Genomic DNA, 26,957 nt, shown 5'->3' on the forward strand with positions numbered 1-26,957 from the left:
TCTCTCCTGTCTTGTGTCAGGAAGATGGTGGACAAACTTTGAGAAGAGGATCACTGCAGAATATTTAACATCTGTGGTGGTTTTTCAGCCACAGTATTAAAGTGGTTGGTCTTTCAGAGGCTCAAGTGTCTCTTCTCAGTTGTGACTGCCCAGGATATTGATGGTTTGGATTTCGTTCACGATAATGCCCTTGAATGTCAACAATGGATAGTTAGATTGTCCCTGGATGCCTTGAGCTTGAGAGAATCAAACGTCATTTGCTATTTTTCAGCTGATTTTAAAAAAAAATGCACTCTTAGCTTTGCTGAATATAATTAGCTTCATTGCTCATCTGAGCCATTGCAAACTGTATAGAATTGAAGACGGTGCAATCGTCAGTAAACATCGCTATTTCTGATCTTTTGAATGAAATGTTGCTGATGAAACAGCTGAAGATGGTTGTACCCAGGGTTTTGCCCCCAAAAAGACTCCTGCAAAAATCTCCTGGAGCTGAATAGAACGAGTGTTCCTTGTTCTGCACCCGATCAAATGCTACCTTGATGCTTAGAGTATTTGCTTTTATCTTGCTTTTAAAATACTGCTCTATCCATAGTTTGACCCAGACTACAATATTGTTCAAAAACATAGAACTGTGCAGCACAGGATCAAGAAGGGTCCCAACCTGAAACGTCACCTATCCATGTTCTCCAGAGATGCTGCCTGACTCACTGAGTTACTCCAGTATTCTGTGTCCTATTGTGTATACCAGCAACTGCAATTCCTTGTTTAAACAGGATTAGGTCCTTTGGCCCAAAATGTCAGTGCTGAACATAATGCCTCTGCATGCATGTTGTCCATATCCCACCATTCCCTGTGTATCCACGGGCCAGCTAAAATCTGAAACACCACTATCATATTTTCTTCCTCCACCACCCATGGCATTGTGTTCCAGGTACTCACCATTCTCAGTGTTTAAAAACCTTTATTTTTTTCTCCCTCTTAAAGCTATACCTGCTAGTATTTGCCATTTAACCCCGAGAAAAAGGTTCTGATGGTTACCTTGCCCATGCCTCTCATAATTTTGTATATTTTTTCAGGTTGTCCCCTCAACCTCCAATGCACCAGAGAAAATATTTCAAGTTTGTCCTACCTCCCCTTGTAGCTAGTACCCTCTAATCCAGGTAACATTCTGGTAAACAACTAATGCACCTTCTCCAAAACAGCCATATCCTTCTTATAATGTGACGATCACCTCCGCGCATAATATTCCAATTGCAGCCTTGCCAAAGTATTGTAAAACTGCAACATAACTTCCTGACTGTTACACTCAATGCCTTGACTTACTAACATACCATATGCCTTCTTTACCACCAAAGCAATTTGTGTTGCCTCGTTCATGGGGCCACAGACATGGACCCCAAGATTGCCCTGTATATCAATACCAGAGATGGCTCCCTCTGCCATTCCGCTGTCCATATCTGTAAATGATCTATTCTTTGACATCCTTCCTCAATATCTGCAGCTCCATCAATTTTGGTGCGATCTGCAAACTTAATAACCAACCCATCTACGCTTACACCAAATCGAATGGTCCTGTTGAAACCAAATCTGAGCATTGGTACGTGTCACATTGGATAGTAATTGGACAGATTTAATTTGCCGTGTTAATGGAGAATATATTTTGACATCGCTCACACTAGCATTGTCAAAATTGCCAGAGAGAATATGGACTAATTGGCAGGTTTTTTAAAGATGAGATAATTTAGCTATAGATCAGATACATTGATCCCTTTAAGAGGAAATGGAACTCAAAACCCAGAATTCCTAAGCTCCCATATACAGTGGAGGAAGCAGCAGAATTAGAGAGTATGTGTTAAATTACAGTGGGGAAGGAAAGGCAACATCAGGAGCAAAAGGATAAAATGAGAATGTTGATGGCTGACATAAGGGATTCTAAAGTTCTTCCAAAGACATATTGACAGTAAAAAAATGAAGAGAGAGGTGTAAACTATTCAGGATCACGGATGGAGATCCTAAATGAGATCCTGTTTATCTAGGGAAAGGACTTTGTCAAAGACACAGTATGTGGAGGATATTGAAAGAGGTAACCGTCAATAAAGAGGAAATACTAGAAAGGGTGGAATCGGTTTCCATGTCGTCTCTTAGCAGGCAGCAGAATATTTGCAAAAACTGCTAGTAGTGATTCATGGCAATGGATTTGTTTTAAGTTATAAAACAGTTGTGTAACCGCTATTTTTATTTAATTTCATTGCTCACTCTCTTCAATAGACATCTGGGAGGAACTCCAGCTCCCAGTGAATGGAAAGGACACATGAATGTTTCTTACAACATTGGACCTGGCTTCAAGGACAATTACTCCTCACAGTGAGTCATTGTGCATGGTAAATAAAGGGGTGGACTGCAAAGTCCCAGATGTTTCATACGATTGACTGACATCCTAATTGCCCTCTCCTAATTGTATTGTATTGTAACTACATTTGTCACTGTTGCATTGAGGAACTCAAATCTCAGGGTGTTGTATTTCATAATGTTAGTAACAATCTCAAAAGAAGTGCAATGAAAACGCATTCTGAGGGCAATTTAAACATCAGGAATGTAAAGTGACATGTGCAAGAGACTATCTAAAAGTGGTGTTTGGTCCCTAAGTTCCCATGGCATTGTTCCAAGAGATGGGATTATGAATGTAATGTTGAGATAAAATGAAAATAATTAAGCAGCACCTAGATCAAACTACACCAATGCGACTATACCAAACAGTAACTATGCCATATGAGTATTGGTGTGGGATGAAATTCATTGCGGTTGCCATTACTTAAAGCACTATCTATTTTCACCGTTGTTTTTATTTCATCTGACAGTTGAGTTTGGACTATTGTGATAAATGGATTTGTTTCCCTAATACTTCTGAGTTAAGTTACATAATACTTCACAGTAAATTGATTTATTGTGCTGGCATTAAGAATTGATGCCTAATATAGGCGGAGGAGTTAGTAACTTAAAATTCCTAGGTGTTAACATTTCACAGTACATAAATATAATCATGTAGAAGAGGCACCAGCATCGATCCTTTCCAAGAAGTTTAAAGAGATTCAACGTTTCACCAATTACACCAACAAACTTCCTCAGAGATACTGTAGAAAGTAAGTAGGAAAGAACTGCAGATGCTGGTTTCAATCAAAGATAGACACAAAATGCTGGAGTAACTCAGTGGGACAGGCAACATTTCTCGAGAGAAAGAATGGGTGGAGTTTCGGGTCGAGACCCTTCTTCAAAATAAGAATCCACACCATCGATAGCATCAACATGATTGATTGTCTCAAGAAGGTGGTATCTATCATCAAGGATCCTCACCATATGGCCTCTCCACCTTCTCACTGAAACCATCAGGCTTGAAGTCACATAACTAAGTTCAGGAAAGGTACTTTCCTGCAACTGTCAGGTCTTGAACCTATCCGCACAACCCTAATTCCTCATCGACAACTGAACACTATGGATCACTCTTGCTTTAATATTTAAGTTAATATCTAGTTAATATTTAAATTGTGTTTTACACTAATGTTTTTTCTGCAGTCTTTTTTTCTACTGTCTTGCAGAACATATGTGTAATCTATGTGTAATTTGTGTGAGATTTATATTTTTGCACATTTATACTGCTGTGATGGTTGTGTTGCTACTGCAAGCAAGGTTTTGTACTGCACCCGTGCAGGTGACAATAAACTTGACTCGAGATGTGCATGAGAACAACAATACTGCAAAGGCTGGCAGATGAGTGAGAATCTGGAACTATTTTTAAATCACCATTACAGTGCATGGTGTCAAACTGAGATTGACCATGAACACAGCTGCATATCACACAGTGATAGTGTGGGATATATATATTGGCAGGAATTCAGCAAAACACCATTAGTATCATCATGCAGTAAAAATTCTCAGAAATATTGGGAAAATCAAGTGCTTGGTTCAGCATGATGGAAAACAGATAAAGTCATCAATGATTGAACTGAATTATATATAGAAGTCTGCAATGCAGGATTGATATTGCTTATGAATATTCCGACTTGACGATGTGGATGTGTAATGTCAATTTGATAATGGTCATATACAGCATCATTGAGGACAGAGCCCATATCTCTATCCTGAAGACGCCAAGGCCAGCAACTGCCTTATTCCCATAGTGGAGAAAAAGCTGTGGAAGCTGAAAGTGAGTCATTGGTTGACGTCTGACTCCGGGAAGAAGTAACTAGACTTGTGGTAGTGTTGAAGTTGGACAAACAATGTGTGGTTATGCAATAATTATAATGTCACTCTAAATAAAATTATTAATTATGAGCTATTTTCACTGTCAATATCACAGGATCACTATATGGAACTGGCTGTGACCAAACTGGCCTTGTCTCACACTGTGCCCAAGTTAACAGTAGTCCAACAAGAGAGTATCATCTCATAATGAACACACACACAAGGAGCTATATGCCTACAGAAAGTTGTAAAATGAGAAGAAATCAGCCCCAACGGTTTTTCAAATGATGGAGCAAATATTAAAGGAGAATCTTGACTCCTATGTAATGTGATTGCAACAAGGGCAGACTACGCTCTTGAAGATATTAGAACAAATATACTAGACATAGCATTTTTTAATAGTTCAAGTGAGGTAAATGTGGCATCACGCAACATCAGGTCATATACCTGGGCTTCAAGGTTGGTAAGGATGGGAGTAGGGCTACTACAGGGGAAGATGGATGCAGTCTTAGTGCAGAGAATCAATTAATGTTAATAGAGATTAATTGTGCTTTGGGGAACTTCAATCCTACGCTCACTGTTTCACCAGATCCAGCCACCATTCCTTTGCCTTGGAACCAAGGTGATCAACACCAGATGCCATGTGAGATGTGCTAGGCCAATCTCAACTGTGATTCTTACTTTGTTGATTACAACCTTGAAAATGTATTGATGCTCTCATATCACGCAGCCAGCAAAATGCTGGTGCATTCATTTCACTTCCTCTAGACTCTGGTTAAGAGTCATGCCTGTTTGCCCCCACTGAACAAAGGTGTGCATTAATTGAGAAGGTCTCTCAGGGAGTAGTCATTTGGTTCAGTAAATTATTTCTAAAATGACTTTGCACCACTGTTCCTAACTGTAACCCACGACATACCACTTTTAGCCAAAGAGCCATCATCACATGATGGTGGTTTCCTGGTTACAATAAATGGCTATGTTACTCTGAATTTAATGAATACAGATTATTGCATCTCCAAACAGAATGCTCTGCTTGTGTCCTATTGCAGCTGCTATCTGAGAAGAGACCACAAGCTTTGCAAAAAGGGACTCCACTCTGTAGCCTGTAAATAAAGATTTCTTGATTTACACTTGGTGAGCACTAGGGCAACTCTGTGCGATGTTCTACTTGGACTGCATCCAATTCATCTGGAATGACGCTGGAAATCTAAAATAAAAACGTATTTGCAGCACTTTTCTGTTTTTATTTCATAAGCCAAAGCTTTTTAAAAGGGGCTCTTCCAGGTATTCTTGCAAAAGTATGACAATGCTTTATTCCCACTAATGTCGTGCTCAGCGTGTGGGAATGGTCCACCTGGAGGTTTGGGTTCTCTATTCTGGCTGGATGTTGGCCAAGGCATAGGGAATCTGGTCAAAGCAGGATAGTGTGTTAGAACTTTAGCATTGCCACTCCCATTGTAGACCTGGTTGATGAGGGTGAACATTGCCACTCCCATTGTAGACCTGGTTGATGAGGGTGAAATTCAATTGGGTATTGCTGCAATTCCAGCATTCTGCATTTAAAAAAAATAAAAAAGTTCTAGACATACAATAATAGTAAATTCTAGGTCACTTCACGTCGCCTGGAATATTCGACCTGTCTTAAATCAGTGTTGTGACCCCAACATAACACTGGCACCAGAGCTAGGTCAGATGATGTCATCTACTGCCCAGCTTTCCTTTTGAAGCATGCTGACGAACATTTAGACCGTAGACTTTAGAAATTCAAGTCCTTCAGCCCACTGAGTCTGCACTGACCAGCGATCACCCCGTACACCATGACTATCCTACACACTAGGGATGATTTACAATTACACAGAAGCCAATTAACCTACAAACCTGTACGTATTTGGAGTGTGGGAGGAAACTGGAGCACCCAGAGAAAACCCATGTGGTCACATGGAGAATGTATGAACTCCACAGACAGCACCTGTAGTCAGGATCGAACCCAGGTCTCTGGCACTGTAAGGCAGCAACTATACCGCTGTGCAGCTGTACCACCATGGACCATGTTGTTCTGGGGCGCCCAGAGCAATACTGCTTTCTCCCATTAGCAAGCCTACTAATTCCTTTCCCTACATCCTTTGGAAAAGTTTCTCACCTCAGTGTCCCGTGCCCAGCGATCACCTGCCAAATGATTTCCTGACTGTATTTTTGACCCTTTCCCACAACCCTCCCCTCCACATGTTCACCTGCAACATGTTCACCTACAATCTGTTTCCAACTGCACTCCTCAAGACATGGTCACATATGCAGCCCAGCACTGAACCCCAGGCCCAGGTTCCATCCTTGCCTGTACTGCCTTGGGACAATTTCACCCAGGAAGATCTGCAGTATGGCTGTCATGGCTAATGGCCTTGTTGGTAACTGAATTTTGATGGTGTGGACCAACAGCTGCATCAGTTATTCCCCCATTCCTTCTGCCTGGTTCTTACTTTTGCTAATTGTTAAACTAGAATTGCTGGGTAACTGCAGCTAATGTCTAATCATGCACGTTTACCTCCTGTTAAATAGTGTATGGACTGAAGATACCAACTGAGGTATTGCCAAAACTGCACAAGGTCTACAGCCATTCCATCCCACTGCCCATCCACCATCTTGCTAGGAGTCGCTCATCACCGTCTGAGCTCTTCTTTAGACCCCAAAGCTGCGTTTGCTATGCCACCTCACCATGTTAACAAAAATACACAGATTACCCAAGTTATATGGCCTATCTCTAATCCTACCTCTTTCCGTTGGTCACTTAAACCCTCATCTAACACCAAGCTTAGCAATTTCAGCCTTCCATTTTCCAGTCTCCATAAACTTACGAGTTTATCTGAAACTCTACTGCCCAAACCTTTTCTAAGATTAAGCTTCCCTCATCTATCATTCTATCCTTGCAAGCCAAATATTCAGCTATTGACAGAACCTTTATCTGTGGTGATGGGTATGATATACATTAATGACGGTAGTTAATGTGAACATGTTTTTTTTTACTTGAATGCTGAGAGATTTATTTTAAATTTTAGCAAAGTCCAAATGCATGTCCACACAAGGAATGAGGTGAGAAGAATTTACAACGTCATTGGCAAAATTCGGGGAGCCATGGAACCAGGTAGATTGCCAATGAATTCAACATTATTTGAATTGATTGGATTTAAAAAAAAATTGAGTTTACATGTTTTTGTACTGCTGGATATCTTTTATAGTGTAAGATATTGAACGCCTGTGGGAAATGAATTGTAAATTAGCCATAACTAAGTGCGCAGTGTTGAAATTCTAAGATGAGCAGAACGAAGAGATCTCTGATTTGGGCATTGACCCAAGTTTCATTTTCCTATATATAAATATACAAAAATTGCAGCCTGCCGTGTATAAATAGTATTTGAAGAAAGTTTCTTGAAATAGGAAATAACTTGTGTCTTAATTTGCTCTGGCAGATCGGTACGTCATTCTGGGTGGGCACCGTGATGCATGGGTCTTTGGCGGCATTGATCCCACTAGTGGAGCAGCTGCTCTGCATGAAATTGTGAGGAGTTTTACAAAGCTTATGAGAGAGGGTAAATATGTCTGAATGAGGTACGGGTTACGGTGTGAATTATTTTGTTGCTACTAGCTTTGTTTTTCTTTCCTTCCTCTGAAAGCACTGATCTTTCTGGAAATGCATAGGGTTTTGTTTGTCCCGTACTATCGTCCACATGACCATCCATGTGGGAGCCAAAGCAATGAGGTCGAACCAGTGATTCATACTGAGGACAGTGGTAATGAAGTTGCACTGCAATAAAGCTAATAGTTCACTAATCAGGAGAGTCGGACCTGATTGCATTCTCCAGGATCCATTGTAGGATCCACCATCTGCTTAATAACCATAGTTAAGCAATGTTACTGATTATGGACTCCATATCACTTCCTGTCCATTAAGAAAGATGATGCACAAATTTAATTGAGAATGAGCCACAGTGTTTTTTAAACATAATCCAGCAGTGATTTAGAGTCTTAGAGTGATACAGTGTGGAAACAGGCCCTTTGGCTTAACTTGCACAAACCGGCCAACATGTCCCAGCTACACTAGTCCCACTTGCCTGCATTCGGTCCATATTCCTACAAACCTGACCTATCCATGTACCTGTCTAACTGTTTCTTAAATGTTGGGATAGTCCCTGCCTCAGCTACCTCCTCTGGCAGCTTGTTCTATACATCCACCATCTTTTGTGTGAAAAGGTTACCTCTCAGATTCCTATTAAATCTTTTCCCCTTCACCTTATACCTATGTCCTCTGGTCCTCGATTTACCTACTTTGGGCAAGAGACTCTGTGCATCTACAATTAATGAATTCTTTATGATGTGGAGCCTTGAGTTCGGCTCAGTGATGGTTACAGCCGTCTACATTCCACCGCATGTGGACACCGACATGGCACTATCGGCCCTACACGATGTGCTATGTCGACATCAAAACAAGTACCCGGATGCGGCTATGGTGGTGGCTGGAGATTTTAATAAATCAAATCTCAAGGAGGTCATGCCGAACTTCTACCAACACATCACGTCTGCCACCAGGGGGGAGAGAACTTTGGACCACTGCTACACGCCGTTCAGGAAAGGCTACAAGGCCGTTTCACTCCCTCCCCTAGGAAAATCTGACCACGCTGCCATTTTCCTGCTGCCGGAGTATAAACAGAGGATAGTTCGGGAAGCGGTAGAGACGAGGGACGTAAAGCGGTGGTCCGACCAGTCAGAGGCCATGCTGCAAGATGCACTGAGCGATGTCGACTGGAATATGTTCGAAGCAAGTTCCAGTGACGTCAGTGAGTTTGCGGAAGCAGTCACAGACTTCATCGCAACAGTAACCAACAACATCGTCCCCACGGTAAGGGTAATCACCTTTCCGAACCAAAAACCCTGGGTAGACAGGTCTGTTCGTGTGGCCCTGAATGCTCGCACCGCTGCCTACAACTCGGGCCTGGCATCAGGAAACATGGACGTCTACAAGACAGAGTCCTACCGACTGCGAAGGGCGGTGAAGGACGCAAAAAGGAGGTACAGGGACAAGATGGAGTCACAGATGGAGCAGCAGGACACCAGACGCTTGTGGCAGGGGCTACGGATTGTAACCAACTACCGGAGCACCCCACCCTCATCCGTAAGTGCCGGCACCTCCCTAGCTGATGACCTGAACTCCTTTTACGCTCGTTTCGAGATGGGCAACACCACCCCAGGTCTGCCGACTATCGACAATACCGCCAGCGGGCTGGCTACCGAAGCTGAAGGGAGGAATGTGCACACATTCTCGCTGTCCGAGCACGACGTGAGGAGGGCTCTGACACGGGTGAACACAAGGAAAGCTGCAGGCCCCGATGGCATCTCGGGGCGAGTACTCAAGTCCTGTGCTACGCAGCTAGCTCCAGTGCTCACTACAATATTCAACCTCTCCCTGGACAAGTCCATGGTCCCTGCCTGCTTCAAAAAATCCACCATTGTACCGGTACCAAAAAATGCCTCCCCAGCCTATCTGAATGACTACCGTCCGGTGGCCCTTGCCTCGGTAGTCATGAAATGCTTTGAGAGGCTGGTGAAGAAACACATCTGCGCCTTCCTCCCTCGGAACATGGACCCGTTGCAGTTCGCATACCGTCCGAACAGATCCATGGACGATGCGGTCTCCCAGGTTTTGCACACCGCTCTCTCTCATCTTGACAGCCAGAAGGGGGGCTACGTGAGGATGCTGTTCATAGACTTCAGTTCAGCCTTCAACACGATAGTCCCCACCAGACTGGCCGGGAAGCTACTGGAATTGGGGCTCAACACCTCCCTGTGTGCCTGGGTCCTGGACTTTCTCACCGCCAGGCCCCAGGTAGTCAAGATGGGAGGGAATACATTGAAGTCCCTCACCCTGAGCACAGGATCGCCCCAGGGTTGCGTCCTCAGCCCCCTATTGTACTCCCTGTACACACATGACTGTGTGGCTAGGTTCAGCTCCAACTCAATAATTAAGTTTGCTGATGACACTGTGGTGGTGGGCCTGATCTCAGACAACGATGAGAAGGCCTACCGGGAGGAGGTGGCTGATCTAGCACTCTGGTGCCAGGACAACAGCCTCCTCTTGAACATCAAAAAACGAAGGAGCTGATCGTGGACTTTAGGAGGGCACATCATCCGAGGACGTACACACCATTGAGGATAAATGGGGATCCTGTGGATAGGGTGAGCTGTTCTAAATATCTGGGAGTCCACATCTCTGAGGATATGACATGGACATCACACGCCTCAGCACTCATGCGTCTTTACCACCTCAGGCAATTGAGGAAATTCAGAGTGTCTCCGAAGATCCTCCAGTGCTTCTACGCAGTGGCTGTGGAAAGCATCTTGTCCGGAAACATTACCATCTGGTTTGGGAATTGCTCTGCCCAGGACAAGAAGGCTCTGCAGAGAGTAGTGCGTTCGGCCGAACGCACTATGGGAACTTCACTCGCCCCCCTGCAGGAACTATACATCAGGAGGTGCAACTCCAGAGCCAATTAAATCATGGGAGACCCCTTCCACCCATGCAACGGACTGTTCCAGCTGTTACGGTCAGGCAAACGCCTCCGTTGCCATGCTGTGAGAATGGAGAGGTTGAGAAGGAGTTTCTTCCCAGAGACCATTCGGACTGTAAACTCCTATCTCACCAGGGACTAACTTTACTGAACGTTTTTCCTTCCAATATTTAATATGTAAAAGAATATGTGTGTGTTTATGATTGTGTTTATAATTTGTTTGGTTGTTTGTTTGTTTGTCTTTTTGCACAAAGTCCGCGAGCATTGCCACTTTCATTTCACTGCACATCTCGTATGTGTATGTGACGAATACACTTGACTTGACTGTTCAACTGAATTGCACAATGGATAATAGAATCATTGAAATTCATATCACAGAGTCCATTTCACCATTTGGTTCATAGCAATCTAAAAAAAGTTAGCATCTAATCTAACACATTTAAACAAATATTGACCTAATCATGGTTTAATTAACAAATTTTCCAGTCATTGGTTTCCATGAGAAGGATGGCAACTTAATGGTATCTGACAGCTATATTTGTAGTGAAGAGGGTAGGGTCATTTATAGATCCAGGCCTTGTTTAAAAAAAATTGCCCAATTTTGGGTATGCTCCTGTGACTGGAATATCAATGTGCATTACCATATCAGGTTTACAAGTTTACAAAGTGAGCTGCCGAGATCCCAAAAATTGAATTACGTTTTTCTTGATTATTGGAAGAATTAGAAAAAAACAGCGTATTATCATGTTCTAGAACAAATCGAAAGAAGTCTGTTACACACAATATAAAGAAATACTCCATGTTGTCAGTGCTCAAAACTAGAAATTGTAGGAAACACAACTGGTTGCAAGATAAACTAGAATCTGCCGATTTCACTTCACCTCATGTTGTTTGTGCCAGTTTGATCTGACAGATTTTCTTTGCAATACTATGTTTCATTTCATAATAATTGATTCCTATTTTATGTTGTATGATAATAAATGTAATATGCTGTCAAAATGAATTAAGCCAGCATTACATAAATATTCTTTTAACATGAAAATGAAAGCAATTTTCTCCTGTACTTAGGCTCTCTTGACCCTTAGTTGAGATGTGAAGAGTCTAGAGTATTTTATTGTTATATGTCCCAGACAGAACAATGACATTCTTACTTGCATCAGCACAACAGCATATGTAAACATAGTACTCTATAAACATTATAATAAACAAGAGAAAAAAAGTACAACACGCGCACACATGCACACGCACACACACCAAACAATAATAGTGAAAAAAGACAAAACCAATGTGCCCCCATTTATGTAGTTCAGAGCTTATTTGAAGGTTGTGGTGTTTAATAACGTGATGGCTGTAGGGACGAAGCTGTTCCTGAACCTGGATGTTACAGTTTTCAGGCTCCTGTACCTTCTTCGCGATGGCAGTGGTGAAATGAGTATGTGGCCAGGTTTGATGTGTGTCACTGATGATGCTAGTGGTCTGGAACGTTTAAGCACTCTAACCTGTCGTGAATCACAATTTGTGCTTGCAGATCGGAGTTTGGGGCAAAATCGTTTCTTTCAAACTAACTGTGTGGCAATTATCTATGTCTTTAAAGGTTGGAGACCTAGAAGAACCATAATATTTGCCAGCTGGGATGCAGAAGAATATGGTTTATTGGGATCCACAGAGTGGGTAGAGGTAAGTTGTTTGGAATTCAGAAACAAATGCACGCCCGGTACATTTCAACTACAATTATTACTGTAGTGGCATCTTCGTTTGATATTAATTCACTCTACTGGCACTACAATCCAGCACTGCAAAATCGATGGCAAATGTGAAGCTATTTTGGTAATATTTCAGACGTAGAAGAGTACTTTGATATTTATCTGTTTGCCTTGCAAACAATTTAACCCGGACATAAAGTTCATACGGTCATAAAGTCATGTGATAGGAGCAGAATTAGACCATCAAGTCTACTCCGCCATTCAATCATGGCTGATCTATCTCTCCCTCCTAACTCCATTCTCGTGCCTTCTCCCCATAACCCTTGACACCTGTACTAATCAACAATCTATCTCTGCCTTAAAATATCCATTGACTTGGCCTCCACAACCTTCTGTGGCAAAGAATTCCACAGATTCACCACCATCTGACTAAAGAAATTCCTCCTCGTCTCCTTTCGAAAGGAACGTCCTTTAATTCTGAAGTGATAGCCTCTAGTCCTAGACTCTCCTACTGGTGGAAACATTCTCTCCATATCCACTCTATCCAAGCCCTTCACTGTTTGGTATTTCTGCTATTTAATTCTGTACTTTTAATATGTAAAAAATGACACGTCTGAATGGATGCCAACATCGGTCTATATTTTATAAGATTTGAGAAAGACAAAATAAATGTCTGCATGTCTTGATGAATAGGCCCTAACCTAAAACATTAACTGTTTCTCTCTATAAATGCTGCTTGACTAGACTAGCTAAATAATTTTAGTAATTACTGTTTTTATTGCTGATTTCTAACATCTAGATTTTTATTTGCTTTTCAAAATATCTGCATTAAAATGGTAATGCAGGAGAACCTAAAAATTAATCCGTTTTACAAAAGCACAAAATAATTGCTCTGTGTTGTGCTCCTCGTGAAATTCAATTTCTAGAATTACAGTGCTGTGAAGAGCTGCCATTATTTTGTGCATTTCCTGCTAATGAGCACGGGGTCATTTCTAGAAGATTAATGTTTTAACAGAGCTTGGCAAACAGTATCGTAGAATGTCAAGGTTGAAAGATGGGAACATATAAAAACATTTTTTTTTCTGTATTCTAGAATTGCCTCTTGTCTTTCTTTTCTTTCTCTTTTTGTTTTCTTCTGTTTGTTTATGTCTTGAGTATAAACTAATTTAAAAAAAAAGAATTGCCTCTTGTCAAACACATTCTTGTCAGAGAAAGGATGTATTAACATGACAACCTAGCCTGACAACGTTAGTTCTGAAAAAGTAAACACTTTGTGCTCAAGTGGGATGTACACAGAACAAAAAAACCTGACCATATCCATGAGATTAGTATCAACACCAACAGTTTCTGCTTGATTTATAGCGAATGTATTAAAATTCAAATATAGAGGGAGCAGGTATAACTTTAGCAACTTCCGTGACCACTAAGCTCAGGAACAGCTTCTTCCCAACAACCCGTCAGATTATTGAACAATACAGACACCAACTAAACTTTGAACTACGATCTGCCTTGATTGTACTAGGGACTTTGGGCTTTTGTGTTGCACTAATATACTTTTTGTTTATTTAATTTTTTTCTCTTGTATCATTGTTTTCTTTTAGTACTGTATTTACAGACCTGTTATGCTGCTGCAAATAAGAATTTCATTGATCTGTTTCAGTACGTATGATTATTAAACTCTCTTTTAACACCTTGACCTCCTGCCACCTCAAAGTGCTTCATCTTTACTTTTAAAACTGGTACTTTTAATCTATGGTTGACCATTATGTAAACTAACTTTGAACTGCGGGAGATGTACCTCTGTTTAAGTGCTGGAATCAATACGTTTTGATATTTTTACATTAAGGACAATGCCAAACTGCTTCAGGAACGGGCCGTGGCATATATCAATGCAGATTCAGCTATTGAAGGTAATTAACTCAAAGTAGATAATTTACTATAATCAGAGATCTTTTTGTTTCAACAAGCAAACTTCTGTGAGAACTCAGCAGCTAAAACATCGTCTGTGGAGGGAAAAGATGCAAGTTGCCATTGCAGTTCAATACCTTGTATCACGACTGAGACAGAATAGGAAAGATTTGGGAAGGTGGTGGAAATTCAAGAACTCCGGAGCAGAAGGCCTCCTCTTGAGAACAGATGTAGCAAAGATACATTAGAGATATGGAGAAAAATGGATGGCATCCTTTGAGACGGCAGGGTGGGAGGAGGTGTGGTAGAGCTTGCTGTGACAATAGGTGGGGTTGTAGAAGGTGTCAGTGGTGTCTGATTGCTGAGATAGAGAGAGAGAGAGAGATCCAGAAAAGAACGAAGTGTCAGAGATGGTCCAGCTTAATTTGAGTGCAGGGTGGAAGTGGAAGTGCCTCGATTAGACTACCTCCCTTCCCTTAATTGCTGCTTGGAACAGAAAGAAAACATGTGCAGAAGTTAGCTCAACAATGTCTTATGAAACTGTGCTGAGAAAACTTATGTGGATCATCTGCCTTTAATCCAAGTTCTACTAGCAAGTGGTCACTTGCAGCCGTTTTAACGCATTTGATCTGCACTGCGCTGCACTGAAATGGCAAAGACTATCAGCAAAGTGGAAACTGTGGGAAAGATCAATTTTACACACAACCAAAATCGAGCTCCTCATGAGATTTTGGAGCAAAACTGTCCAAACAGGCAAAATGGATAAGAGTGATGGTTTCCATACAACAGATATCTTCTATATCATCACAGAGATTTAATTTGGGTAACGGTTATATGCAAGCCGAATGAAAATTATAACATAAACTGTTTTCTGCACAGGAAACCAAATTCAGAGCAACATTTTTCTATCTAAACTAATATCTTAGCAGAGTACAGTCTCAAATATTACTGTGGTTCACAGATAGTACCATCACCTGGAATACTGGGTTTGTTAACAAAGTTATTCAAGCACAGAGCCATTGAACAAAATTTATGGGCAATGTACTAGATTACAGAGAACATAGTGCTCCCTTTTGGTCAGCAAATCATTAAGAAGTACAAAATTGATCTTTGTTCTCGGCAACAAATTCGAATCACAGTTCACTCTGTCTGAGCCAGAGACAAATAAATAAGTCAGTACTTGTTGTTAATCTTTCAGGAACTGTGGTTGGGAGGTTAATTAGAGAGCTAATTTCACATAGCTAATTAAAGGGTCGATAATGAGGGCAAAGGGCATAACATCCAGATATGTACTCACTTGACCTGATCTCTATGTCATCACTTTGGTGGAATTCTGCACTATCTGTCCTTCTCACCGGCAGCTTTAAAAAAAAAAATTTTAAATTAGCAATCATAGACAGATGAGATACCAAGGGACATGGGCAATTGGACATGAATTTACCATTTTATGGCTAGAAAATGTAGCGAAGTTTAGTGTTACTGTTTTATAATTCCTTTATAAAAAAAGTCCAAGGATCAACTCAGAGTTTCTTCAATATCAGAAGTAGTTATTCTATAGGGTAAGTGGTGCAATTTAATGTTTAAAACAATTAAATCAGTCTACATTGTCTGCAATTCACCCCCCCCCCTGCATCTTACAGAATGACTCAAAGAAGCACTTGCACAGTGACAGTTTAATTTAGTTTATTGTCATGTGTGGTGAGGTACAGTGAGATATATTTGCTGTCATTTTGACTTAAACCATAATTGGACCTTCAAAGCACATGCAAAGCCTATATAGCCGTTAGTATGGGTAGTTGCCTGTTGGGTCCCTCAATGGGAACTTACTTTGGTTGGATCTCTAGGACAAGCCCCAGTGGTTGTTGTCCCTGAAACCATCATGGTTGCAATCTAACCTACAACCGAAGCTCATGACTGTGCTCCACACCCATGATCACTAGTCTGACCCTTGCTTCACCAACCAAATTGCAAGCATGACTGGCGTTTCGTACTCACCAATAATCTCTGAAACCAACGTTGCCTTGAGCAAACAATTGTGACCCTTTTCAACTGCCTCTGCCCAGGATGCATGGAAATCCATTTTCCCCAGGCTTGACTGTTGTCTAATCTTCTCCTGTGACCACTCCATCCCCTATACTCAGAGTTCAGACATGCGATCTATGGTTTTTCCTTTTGCCTGAGCACACAAAGGAAATATCTTGCCGTTCCCAACTTGTAACAAAGTTTTAGTGCTTTAATTTCCAGTTAATCACAACTGTTTAGTCATTTAATATTGCAACCTACTTTAGATCTGTGCTAAAGGTTGTTGAATTGATCTGAAAAGGTAACCAGTGTTATATAAACTTAACAATCTCTTCCCTTCATCTTCCCCTGTATCTCCACACAGGTAACTACACACTGAGAGTTGAATGTAGCCCACTGCTCAACCAGTTGGTTTATAATCTGACCAAAAAGGTAAGGAACCAGTCATTTTAAAACATTTTCCTGTATAGTTTAATATATTAATTAAAATTAGAAGATGGATATTACAAGAATCTGTGTATGAAGGAAATGCAGATGCTGGTTATACACTGAGGATAGATGCAAAATGCTGGAGTAACTCAGCAGGACAGCAGCATCTCTGGAGAGAAGGAATGGTCTGTCTGAAGGAGAGTCTCGACCCAAAACATCATTCATTCCTTCTCTCCAGAGATGCTGACTGTCCCAGCGTTGGGGGGTTGGGGTGGCATTGGGGGGGGGGGGGGGCCTTGGAGGGGCAAACCGGAAGTGGTTAAGATGAGAGTTTTAGTAATAGTATAGATAGATGAATGATGATCACAGAATCCTTGTTCGAGACGTACCAGGGCCCCATCCCCGACCTGCACCTCCGCTACATCGATGACTGCTTTGGTGCTACCTCCTGCACCCACACACAACTGACTGACTTCATCCGCTTCACCACTAACTTCCATCCGGCACTCAAATACACCTGGACCATTTCTGACATTTGCCTACCATTCCTTGGCCTCACTATCTCCATCGCAGGTGATAGACTTCTGACCGACATCCACTATAAACCCACTGACTCCCATGGCTATCTGGACTACATTTACTCCCACCCTGCTTCCTGTAAGGACTCCATCCCCTACTCCCAATTCCTCCGTCTATGCCGCATCTGTTCCCAGGATGAGGCGTTCCACACTAGGGCATTTGAAATGTCCTCATTCTTCAGGGAACGGGGGTTCCCCTCCCCCACCATAGATGAGGCTCGCACCAGGGTCTCTTCCATACCCCGTAACACTGCTCTCTCTCCTCATCCCCCCCCCACTCGCAACAGGGCAGAGTCCCCCCAGTCCTCACCTTTCACCCCACTAGCCGTCACATACAACAAGTAATCCTCCGTCAGTTTCACAACCTCCAACGTGACCCCACCACTCACCACATCTTCCCATCTCCCCCCATGTCTGCTTTCCGCAAAGACCGCTCCCTCCGCAACTCCCTGGTCGATTCTTCCCATCCCTCCCGTACCACCCCCTCCCCGGGCACTTTCCCTTGCAACTGCAAGAGATGCTACACTTGTCGCTTTACCTCCCCCTCGACTCCATTCAAGGACCGAAGCAGTCGTTCCAGGTGCGACAGAGGTTCACCTGCATCTCCTCCAACCTCATCTATTGCATCCGCTGCTCTAGATGTCAGCTGATCTACATCGGTGAGACCAAGCGGAGGCTTGGCGATCGTTTCGCCGAACACCTCCGCTCGGTCCGCATAAACCAACCTGACCTCCCAGTGGCTCAGCACTTCAACTCCCCCTCCCATTCCGTAACTGACCTCTCTGTTCTGGGTCTCCTCCATGGCCAGAGCGAGCAACACCGGAAATTGGAGGAACAGCACCTCATATTCCACTTGGGGAGTCTGCATCTTGGTGGCATGAACATTGAATTCTCCCAATTTTATTAGCCCTTGCTGTCTCCTCCCCTTCCTATCTCTCCCTCAGCCCTCGGGCTCCTCCTCCTCCTTTTTCATTTCTTCTCCCCCCCCACCCCCCATCAGTCTGAAGAAGGATTTTGGCCCGAAACGTTGCCTATTTCCTTCATTCCATAGATGCTGCTGCACCCGCTGAGTTTCTCCAGCATTTTTGATACCCATCTTTTTTATCATTGTTGTGTTATGAATACCACAGAAAATATTATCTACTCTCAAGCACACATTAAATAGAATATTATTGCTTAAATATATATTGTTATTGGACTTTGCATTTCGGAAAAGTCCCAGCTGAGAGAAAGACAGCAAAATACTGAAAATATTGGGGGTGAAAATGACTTCAGGACAGTTTGTTTGGAAAATTAAGTAAATGGTAACAGAATACTTAAACAGCTGAGTGAGTATAATTTTATGGATGCAACCAATTGATGACTTCATTGACAAAGTAACCAGCATGTTAGATAACAAGGAAGCCAATGGATGTAGCAAATTTTGTTATCAAAATTTGGTCTGTGAAGTGCCCCATAAAGGATTATCGCATTATATACGCACCTGTGGACTTGAACCTAATAGGTTAAGTCTAGGGAGTCATATATGGGGCTTTTATGTGTGGGCCAGATATATTGTCAGTGCAGAGGGGCTAGGAGCAAGGCCAAGTGTGCATCCAGAGTCAAGGTCTGGAATAGTACGAGGTGTGCAGTCAAAGCTAGGACAATATTTAGCACTGGGAACCTAAGCAAGCAAGCAGCTATGATCAGGGTAGAATAGGGGGGCAGGTGTAAGGCTGGACTCAGGGTCAGGAATGAGAGAAGGTATGCAACTGGAGTCAGGGTCAGGAGTAGTACCAGGTGTGCCATGAGACCCAGGTTGGTCAACATGGGCCAAGTGCTTGATTATAATCTGATTTCCATACATGAATACATTAAGATCATTCATGTGCTGCACCTGTTGATCAGAGCCTGGCTCTACTGTGGAATGTAATTAGAAATGTAATTTAGCCTAACCTTATTCATAGCTAATCCAATTTAAAGCATAAATATTGCATTCAAGTGTAAGTTAAAAGACTCGCTACAGTATGCACCAGATTGCACAATTTCAAGCTGTAAAAATGCAAAAGCTCCATACCCCCCTCCCACACCGTCCACCCCCCTTGGTCGCTATGCTCTCTCGGACTTGGTCTCTCGCAATTTCTCACTCCCAACTCTCCCCTAATGTTAGCAGCCCTGCCTTTGTGGAATAGCTTATGTAGACTCTATGCATCCACTTTCACTACGGATATGGCTTGGGCTTGTCTGAAGTGCTCTAGATGAGGGTTGGTTAAGGGTGCATCAGACAGGGGCTAAGGGTTACAAATATCTACCACTCCCACTTCTGAAATAAAATCCCCGAATCTCTCGCCTGAGGCAGCATTTAATTGTGACCTTTGATCTCACCCTTCTGTTCCCCAACCACACCCCTCCCCCTCCTTCCATCTTCCTTGCAGCAGCTGGGACCTGACCCTCTCTTCCTGTTCCCATTTCCATCTGGAAAATTTTTAGGGGTCTTTGTCAAACAGGAAATTAGAGCACCATCCCCTTCACCTTGTTGGTGGGCTTTGCGGGCGAGGTCATGACAAGCCAATGTATAAAAAGATGCAAGGAGCATCAGAGACTGAATGGGACTAAAACCCTCTCTTGTGCGTTGAATACTGTATGACTAAAGGGCCTGTCCCACGAGCATGCGACCTGCATGCGGCAAGCGCGACCAAACCGGAAGCGGGGGCCGCGCGGAGGTCGAGTGATCCCCGTACAGGGCCGGTCCCACCAGCATGCGCCTGTATGCGGCGAGCGCGACCAAACCGGAAGCCGCGTGGAGGTCGACTGAGTGACGTGAAGTTCGAGCGAAGTCCGCGGGAAGTTCGCGCGTGACGTACGGCGTCATGACGTTGCGTTTGCCCGTCGAGGCGGTGCATATGGCTTCAATGCGGCTGCGGGCTGGCAGGCCGTTGCTGCACGGAATTTTTGAACAAGGTCAGTTTTTCGGAGCCCAGCGCTATGTCGGGACCAGCTCCGCACAACTCCATAAGGCTCCGGCGATCGAAGTGGGACCGGCCCCATGAGGCCGTACGGCTCAAACGACCACGTTAGGTCGCGCTTGCCGCATGGAGTCGCATGCTCGTGGGACAGGCCCTTTATGCTAAATAAATGAAAGAAGAAAAATAAAATATACAGGGTCTGCCAGTGGTCCTGAAATCACACTGTTTTCCAAAGGCACTGTAATCCACAAAGTATGTGCTGTAATATTAAGAGTGAAATTCCAAAGGCTATGCATGAAACCTTTTAGAAAGTTTTTAAAGATTACTTTGATGCACAATGACAGACCTGTACTATACCCCAGTGTTGCTCAGTAACATATTTACCGATCAATACTGTAGCTATACTATACTAGCAGACCTGTGCTCACTAGTACAATATTGCTGGGTCTAAAGAGAGATGTGCACCTTCAGTTTAGTTTATTGTCACATGTACCGACGCACAGTGAAAAGCCCTCAATGTGGATGTGTCCACAAGGCTTAACCTTGTTGACATAATCCCAGGGGAGTATCTGGTTTCCGATCCCTCTCCTGTGCCTAGTCTGACTCTGGATATGTTCTTGGTCTTCTTCAAACCTTCAGCATAGAGCGTAAAGTTAAATGCGCTAAAGATTTGATTAGTACTTCAAGTTGTCTGCAGTCCTCCAGGCAGCTTGTCACTGCCATGAAATCGAAATGCTGTGGCCTCATTCATGTATGACACAGCCAACTTGTTGCAATTAGTTCCTGACAATCCCCCAGGCATCTATTTCTCGTGCAGCTATCAGCTCCTCGGTAAAGATGACCTTGTAGCGGCACCATACGTGGTGAATAAAGGTGAGACGTCAGGCCGGTTCAAAGAGTCATTTATTCAGTGGTGACACGTTAGGTGGTGCGCTAACTATAATACAATGTTGCTGTAGCTGAGCGAGGTTGTTATCTCGGGCTCAGCTACCTGTCGACTTCTCAAGATCTCGCGGTGAGAGACCTTTTGTACCAGGACACTCCCTCTAGCCCATGACGTCATGTGCCCGCCCTCGTATCTCCTGACGAGGATTCGAGCATGAGTGGCCTGTGTTTAGGCTGATGCCACAACCTCTTGCTCTAAACAGTTTCAGCTCAACATCCTATCTTGGAAGCTCTTTAGTGCCTGAATCAACACCATGAAACTTAACCAGTGCCTTTGAACCAAGAAGAGCTTCTGTTCCCAAAAAATAAACGAAGGACCTGCTGGTCTGGTTGTATGAGACAAATGTACCCAGGGTTTTAATTTAATGAGCACCTATTCTCAGGCACTGGCTGCTGTTGCTGAAAAAGACTAATGATTGAATGTGAAAAATCTGAAATAAATGATTTGCTTCTGCCTTCCTCCAGATGCTGAGCCCTGACGATGGATTTGAGGGAAAAACCCTTTACCAGAGTTGGTACGAGAAAGATCCTTGGATAGGTTACAAGGAAACTATCAGGTCAGCCAGAAATAAGTGTTTTTCCTCCACCTACTTCATAACTCATTTCATAAATTATAAAAGGGAAAGTTGTTGTCACTGGGAATATTTAGTCCAGAATGGACACATCTCAGTTCAGATTTAGCCAACAGTGTTGGGCGTTAATTACAGACAGAGCTGAGAAGTCAGGCACGTGCCGTGAGTAATTAGTCAGGGTCAAGTTTAAAAGTCTTGAAAGCCGCGCTTGCGCAGATTATTCTTTCCCCGGCGAGCTGTCAGTCGGCTTTCAAAAACAAATCGTGGAAACCGCGCAGATTGTTCTCTCGACTTTTATCAAGTAATTTGTCTTCAATAGGTCCTATTTCTTAATAAAGTATTTAAAAACATATATCTCAAAGAAATGTACTTACCATATTATTTGTACATGAAATCTATTCTTCTCTCGTTGTTTCCTGTTGTACCAAGCTGTTTTAAATGTTCTAATTATTTTTGTTCCTTTGCGCTGTTGAAGTTCTCTAAGTTCCGGCGTTGGCCTGCCATTTTCAATTATTTTGGTCTTTTCCTCGTAAGCTTCCTTCGAGAAACTCTTCAGGTAATCACTATCCATCTTTGAAGAACCCGCCAAGAAACATGCACATGCGCAGTAGGCTGGTGCGCATGCGCAGTGCGCAGTGCATGCACGCAGTAGGCTGGTGCGCAGTGCGCAGCGCAGCACATGCACGCAGTCCAAGGTGTAAAGGCAGAATTTCAGCTGCCTTTACGGACCGTTCCCACTGATGGCTTGAAGCATCGTCGACGGCACGTGAGGAGCACATACTTCCGCGTTTTAAATGTACTGCGGATGAAAGGCACGGGAGAATTATGCCTCCCTAAGAGATCGATCTCTTAGGGAAGCATAAGTCTCCCGTGCATTTACTATTTATGACCATTTTATATGTTTTATATATATTTTATATATATAAAATAATAACCATTTTATAATTTTAGTCCGGGTAGGCACTGCCTACCTTGCCTACCCTGACGGCACGTGCCTGGTTCAAGTATACTGTCATGGAAGTGATGTCTTCAAGTTCTTCTCAATATTTACAAAGTCTCTGTACACATTTAAAAATCACCTGCATGACTGACTCATTAATTCTAGGCCTTTAATATAAATATCAATTCCATACCCAAGGTCAGCAAATCAATTTTGTATCTTATTCTGTATTTCTGCTCTTCTGCGCCTCCCGGGAGGCCGTGAAGCCAGGCGGCAGAGCCTGCCTGGGCCAATGGAGTCTCGGCGGCAGCGGTGAGCCTCGGCTGTGGCGGTGGAGCCTCGGCGACGGCAGTGGGGCCTCTTGGCTGACGGAGCCTCGTGGCGATGGAAACTCGCTGGTCTCCTTTACATCTCTAGCTTTTGTCGATGAGGCCGAGGGAGAACCACCGTGAGGGGGGGGGGGGGGGGGAAGGAACACCTGGCATGGGGGGGACTGCCGTGAGGGAAGGGGAAGAACAATGGGGCCCAGCATGGGGGGACCGCTGTGAGGGAGGGGAACGAATAATGAATAATGTAGGATCTTGTCAAGTTATTCTTATAATAAGGCTCGTACAACGACGTAATCGGAGTCTGTCTTTATTTAGCAACTCTGTACAGCAGCCGCAGGCTCGTGTGCATGCCCGGGCATTTCCTCACACCCCCTCGGTAACCACGTCACATCCGGTTACGCCCACAGCGCCAACCTCAGGCCGGATGCCGTCACTGCAGCCTGACCACTGGCAGCAGCGCCCCCTTCCGGTTACTACAAAATAAAGGCATTCCTTACACTATTATTCCATAATACCACATCTCCCTTTCTTTGAGAACAAAGGGTGGACTACCTTTGTCTCTGCAGGTCTTAAGGGGTTTATTCTGCCCTTTTGCTGGAAGACCTGTCCCTGATCTGTCCCTGTTTCAAGCATGCAAAATAGAAATAAAATAACTTACGCGTTACCATACTGTGAACTATTACTTTAGCAGGCTGTGTTCTTCAAAACTTAAACTCTCAGGTTTCAGGTAAATGTAACAGGTTTAGCAGAACAATTTCACAATCACATTTCACTCTCTTTTTGTCTTTACTGTAGAAAACAAATTAATAAATCACCAATCAAGTCTCTTCGGCTTTCTAACCTCTCTCCCACACCTAGTCCGCACAGTCTCTGTGGTGGGGCCCTCTCTGCTGGGTGATGTTGTCACTGGTGGAGCTGGCTCTGGTGTAGGTGAATCTTCTCCCACCAGTGGCTCATCAGCGTCGACTAACCCACTGTTGGTCTGCAGCGGCACCAAGTGATGCCGGTTCCTCCTCAGTGTGCCCTGAGGCACCTGGATGATATAAGAGCGAGGGGTATTGTGTGTAGATAGCACTGTGCCCTGGACTCATGCATCGGTGCTCCACACATCCTCCCTAGGTACGAGTGGCTCCAGATTTCTCGCTCCGTGCCTCTTGTCGAAGGATCTTGCGTCGTTCCTCCTCTTCTCCCTTTCTTTGGCCCCCAGCGCGTTGTAGTCAGGCAAAACTGGATTCAGCAGGGTTGGAAGGGCAGGAACTGTAGTGCGGAGGCGGCGCCCCATCAACAGCTTGGCCGGGCTATAGCCGTTCTGTAGAGGGGTTGCTCTGTAGGCCAGCAATGCAAGATATGGGTCTGATGCCTTTGTTAGCAGGTTTTTCACGGTTTGTACAGCGCGTTCCGCCTCCCCATTGCTCTGAGGAAACTTGGGGCTGCTCGTGATGTGCACAAAGCCATACTCTGCTGCAAAGGCTTTAAAGTGGCTACCTGAGAACTGGGGCCCATTGTCACTTTTAAGAAATTCACAAATTCCATGAGAAAACATGGATTTCAGGTGCACCACCACATCTGTGGACCTTGTGGGTGACAGCAGCGCAACTTCCACATACCTTGAGAAATAATCTACTACTAGTAGATAAGTCTTGTCTTTCAGCGTGAACAGGTCAGCTCCCAACGTTTGCCAAGGCCTGTCTGGCATCTCCGTTGGCATCAGTGGCTCTTTGACGTTCCTTCTCTCTTGGATGCAGGTTCTACATTTCAGCACCATGTCATTCAGCTGGCTGCTGAGTCCTGGCCACCATACCGTCTGTTTGGCCCGGCCCCTGCACTTTGTCACCCCCAGGTGTCCCTCATGTAGTCTCTGCAGCACATCACCTTGTAAGGCTGATGGGATGACGAGCCTCGTGCCCCGCAGCAGCAGCCCATCGTGCACAGTCAGCACTGCTCTATCAGCCCAGTAATGTCTCAGCACTCCCTGCAGTTGGCTTTTGTCGGGCCAGCCGTCTGCGCAGTATTCCATCAGTGCAGAGCATGTGCTGTCTGCCTTCAGGTGCTCACGTAGGCTGCTCAGATAATCTCCACTGACAGGAAAGTTGCTGATGACAGAGTCTACATAGATGTTGGTGTCCTCTAATAGGCTTGTGTCTGTGTGTGTTCTTGCGGCTCTCAGAGGAGCACAAGATAAGGTGTCGGCTGTCCACAGGCTTTTGCCAGGGACAGGATCGACTGTATAGTTGTACCTCATGAGTCTCATCCTAAATCTTTGGACTCTTGGTGGGAGGTCATCCAAAGCTTTCCCTCCCAGCAGACTCACCAACGGCTTATGGTCAGTTTCCAGCTCGAATGGTCTTCCCAGGATGAAACAGCTGAACCTTTCACATGCCCACGTTGCAGCCAATGCCTCCTTCTCTACTTGAGCATAGCGCTGCTCTGTTGGTGTCATTGACCTGGACGCATATGCCACAGGTGACCACATGGCATCGCTCTTCTGCAGCAGGACTGCCCCCAGGCCAAAGGAAGAGGCATCAGCAGAGATCTTTAGAGCACTGTTTGGGTTGTATAATGTGAGCACTGGTGTGGATGACAGCTCTGTTTTTAACTGATCAAAGGCGGCTTGCTGCTCTGTCCCCCAGTACCAGTGGTTCTTCTTGGACAGCAGGTCTCGTAGCACTTTGTCTTTTTCAGCCAGGTTAGGCAAGGAGCGGCCCAGCTGATTGACCATGCCCAGAAAACTCCTGAGTTCGCTGACATTTTTGGGTGCATCCATCTCTTTTACTGCTCTCGTCTTCTCTGGATCTGGCTTCACTCCATCTGCTGAAATCACATGACCCAGGAATCTGACTGTGTGGCGTGTGAGCTCACATTTGTCCATGTTGAGCGTAATGCCGGCCTTATGTGCCTTCTCTAGCACCGCATGTAGCCGCACATCATGCTCCTCCTGCGTCTGTCCCCAGACCAGGATGTAATCCATGTGACACAGTACCCCCTCCAGGCCACCGGTCACTTCTGTCATCATCATCCTTTGAAAGTGCTCGGGGGCTGATGCTATGCCAAAGGGTAGACGGTTAAAATAGTAGCGCCCAAAAGGCGTGATGAAGGTGGTGCATTTGGCAGACTCTTTTGTCAATGGTACTTGCAAGGCTCGTACAACGACGTAATCGGAGTCTGTCTTTATTTAGCAACTCTGTACAGCAGCAGCAGGCTCATGTGCATGCCCGGGCAATTCCTCACACCCCCCCAGTAACCACGTCACATCCGGTTACGCCCACAGCGCCAACTTCAGGCCGGATGCCGTCACTGCAGCCTGACCACTGGCAGCAGCGCCCCCTTCCGGTTACTACAAAATAAATTCCTTACACTATTGTTCCATAATACCACAGACCTGGTGTGTGGATACCACGGGGAGGGGGCTGGGGGGGGGGGGGGGGGGGCAAGAACAATGAAGGAACCGGCGGGGTACTTTACAATAAAATACAATACGGTTTTATTTGTGACTTTGTGACTTTGTCAGCACTGTGTGTGGCAACTAGTATGTGGCAAGCAAAGAATTTCACTGTGCCTTATCACAATTTACTCACAATAAAGTATTTCATTCCATTATACCAATTACCATTCCCTGAGGCCTAATGAACACAGACATGAAGACTATTTGTAAACAACTGGTTCAACTGTTCACTACCAGATTTGGCTGGATCAGAACAGACCTTTTTTTTGAAATTCTATAATACGTGTGTCATAAGTACAATGGTTGTTGCCAGTTGTTTTCACCACTATATTTTGATCTTCGAAGAACCAA

General features: G+C 44.1%; 1 protein-coding gene across 1 annotated transcript in view; it reads left to right on the forward strand.

Annotated features, from left to right (window-relative positions):
- The window catches only part of LOC116974881 (glutamate carboxypeptidase 2-like), a 43,369-nt gene extending 21,364 nt beyond the window's left edge, over positions 1 to 22,005 (forward strand). Inside the window, exons 8-14 of the mRNA XM_033023492.1 lie at positions 2,269 to 2,364; positions 7,290 to 7,375; positions 7,701 to 7,820; positions 12,388 to 12,470; positions 14,343 to 14,406; positions 16,791 to 16,858; positions 21,789 to 22,005. Coding sequence (XP_032879383.1) covers positions 2,269 to 2,364; positions 7,290 to 7,375; positions 7,701 to 7,820; positions 12,388 to 12,470; positions 14,343 to 14,406; positions 16,791 to 16,858; positions 21,789 to 22,004 — 733 coding nt within the window. The 3' untranslated portion in view covers position 22,005. The remainder of the gene's footprint in view (positions 1 to 2,268; positions 2,365 to 7,289; positions 7,376 to 7,700; positions 7,821 to 12,387; positions 12,471 to 14,342; positions 14,407 to 16,790; positions 16,859 to 21,788) is intronic.
- Positions 22,006 to 26,957: the final 4,952 nt, after the last annotated feature.

The sequence above is a fragment of the Amblyraja radiata genome, chromosome 7 (genome assembly GCF_010909765.2).
Source record: "Amblyraja radiata isolate CabotCenter1 chromosome 7, sAmbRad1.1.pri, whole genome shotgun sequence".
Lineage (NCBI taxonomy): Eukaryota > Metazoa > Chordata > Chondrichthyes > Rajiformes > Rajidae > Amblyraja > Amblyraja radiata.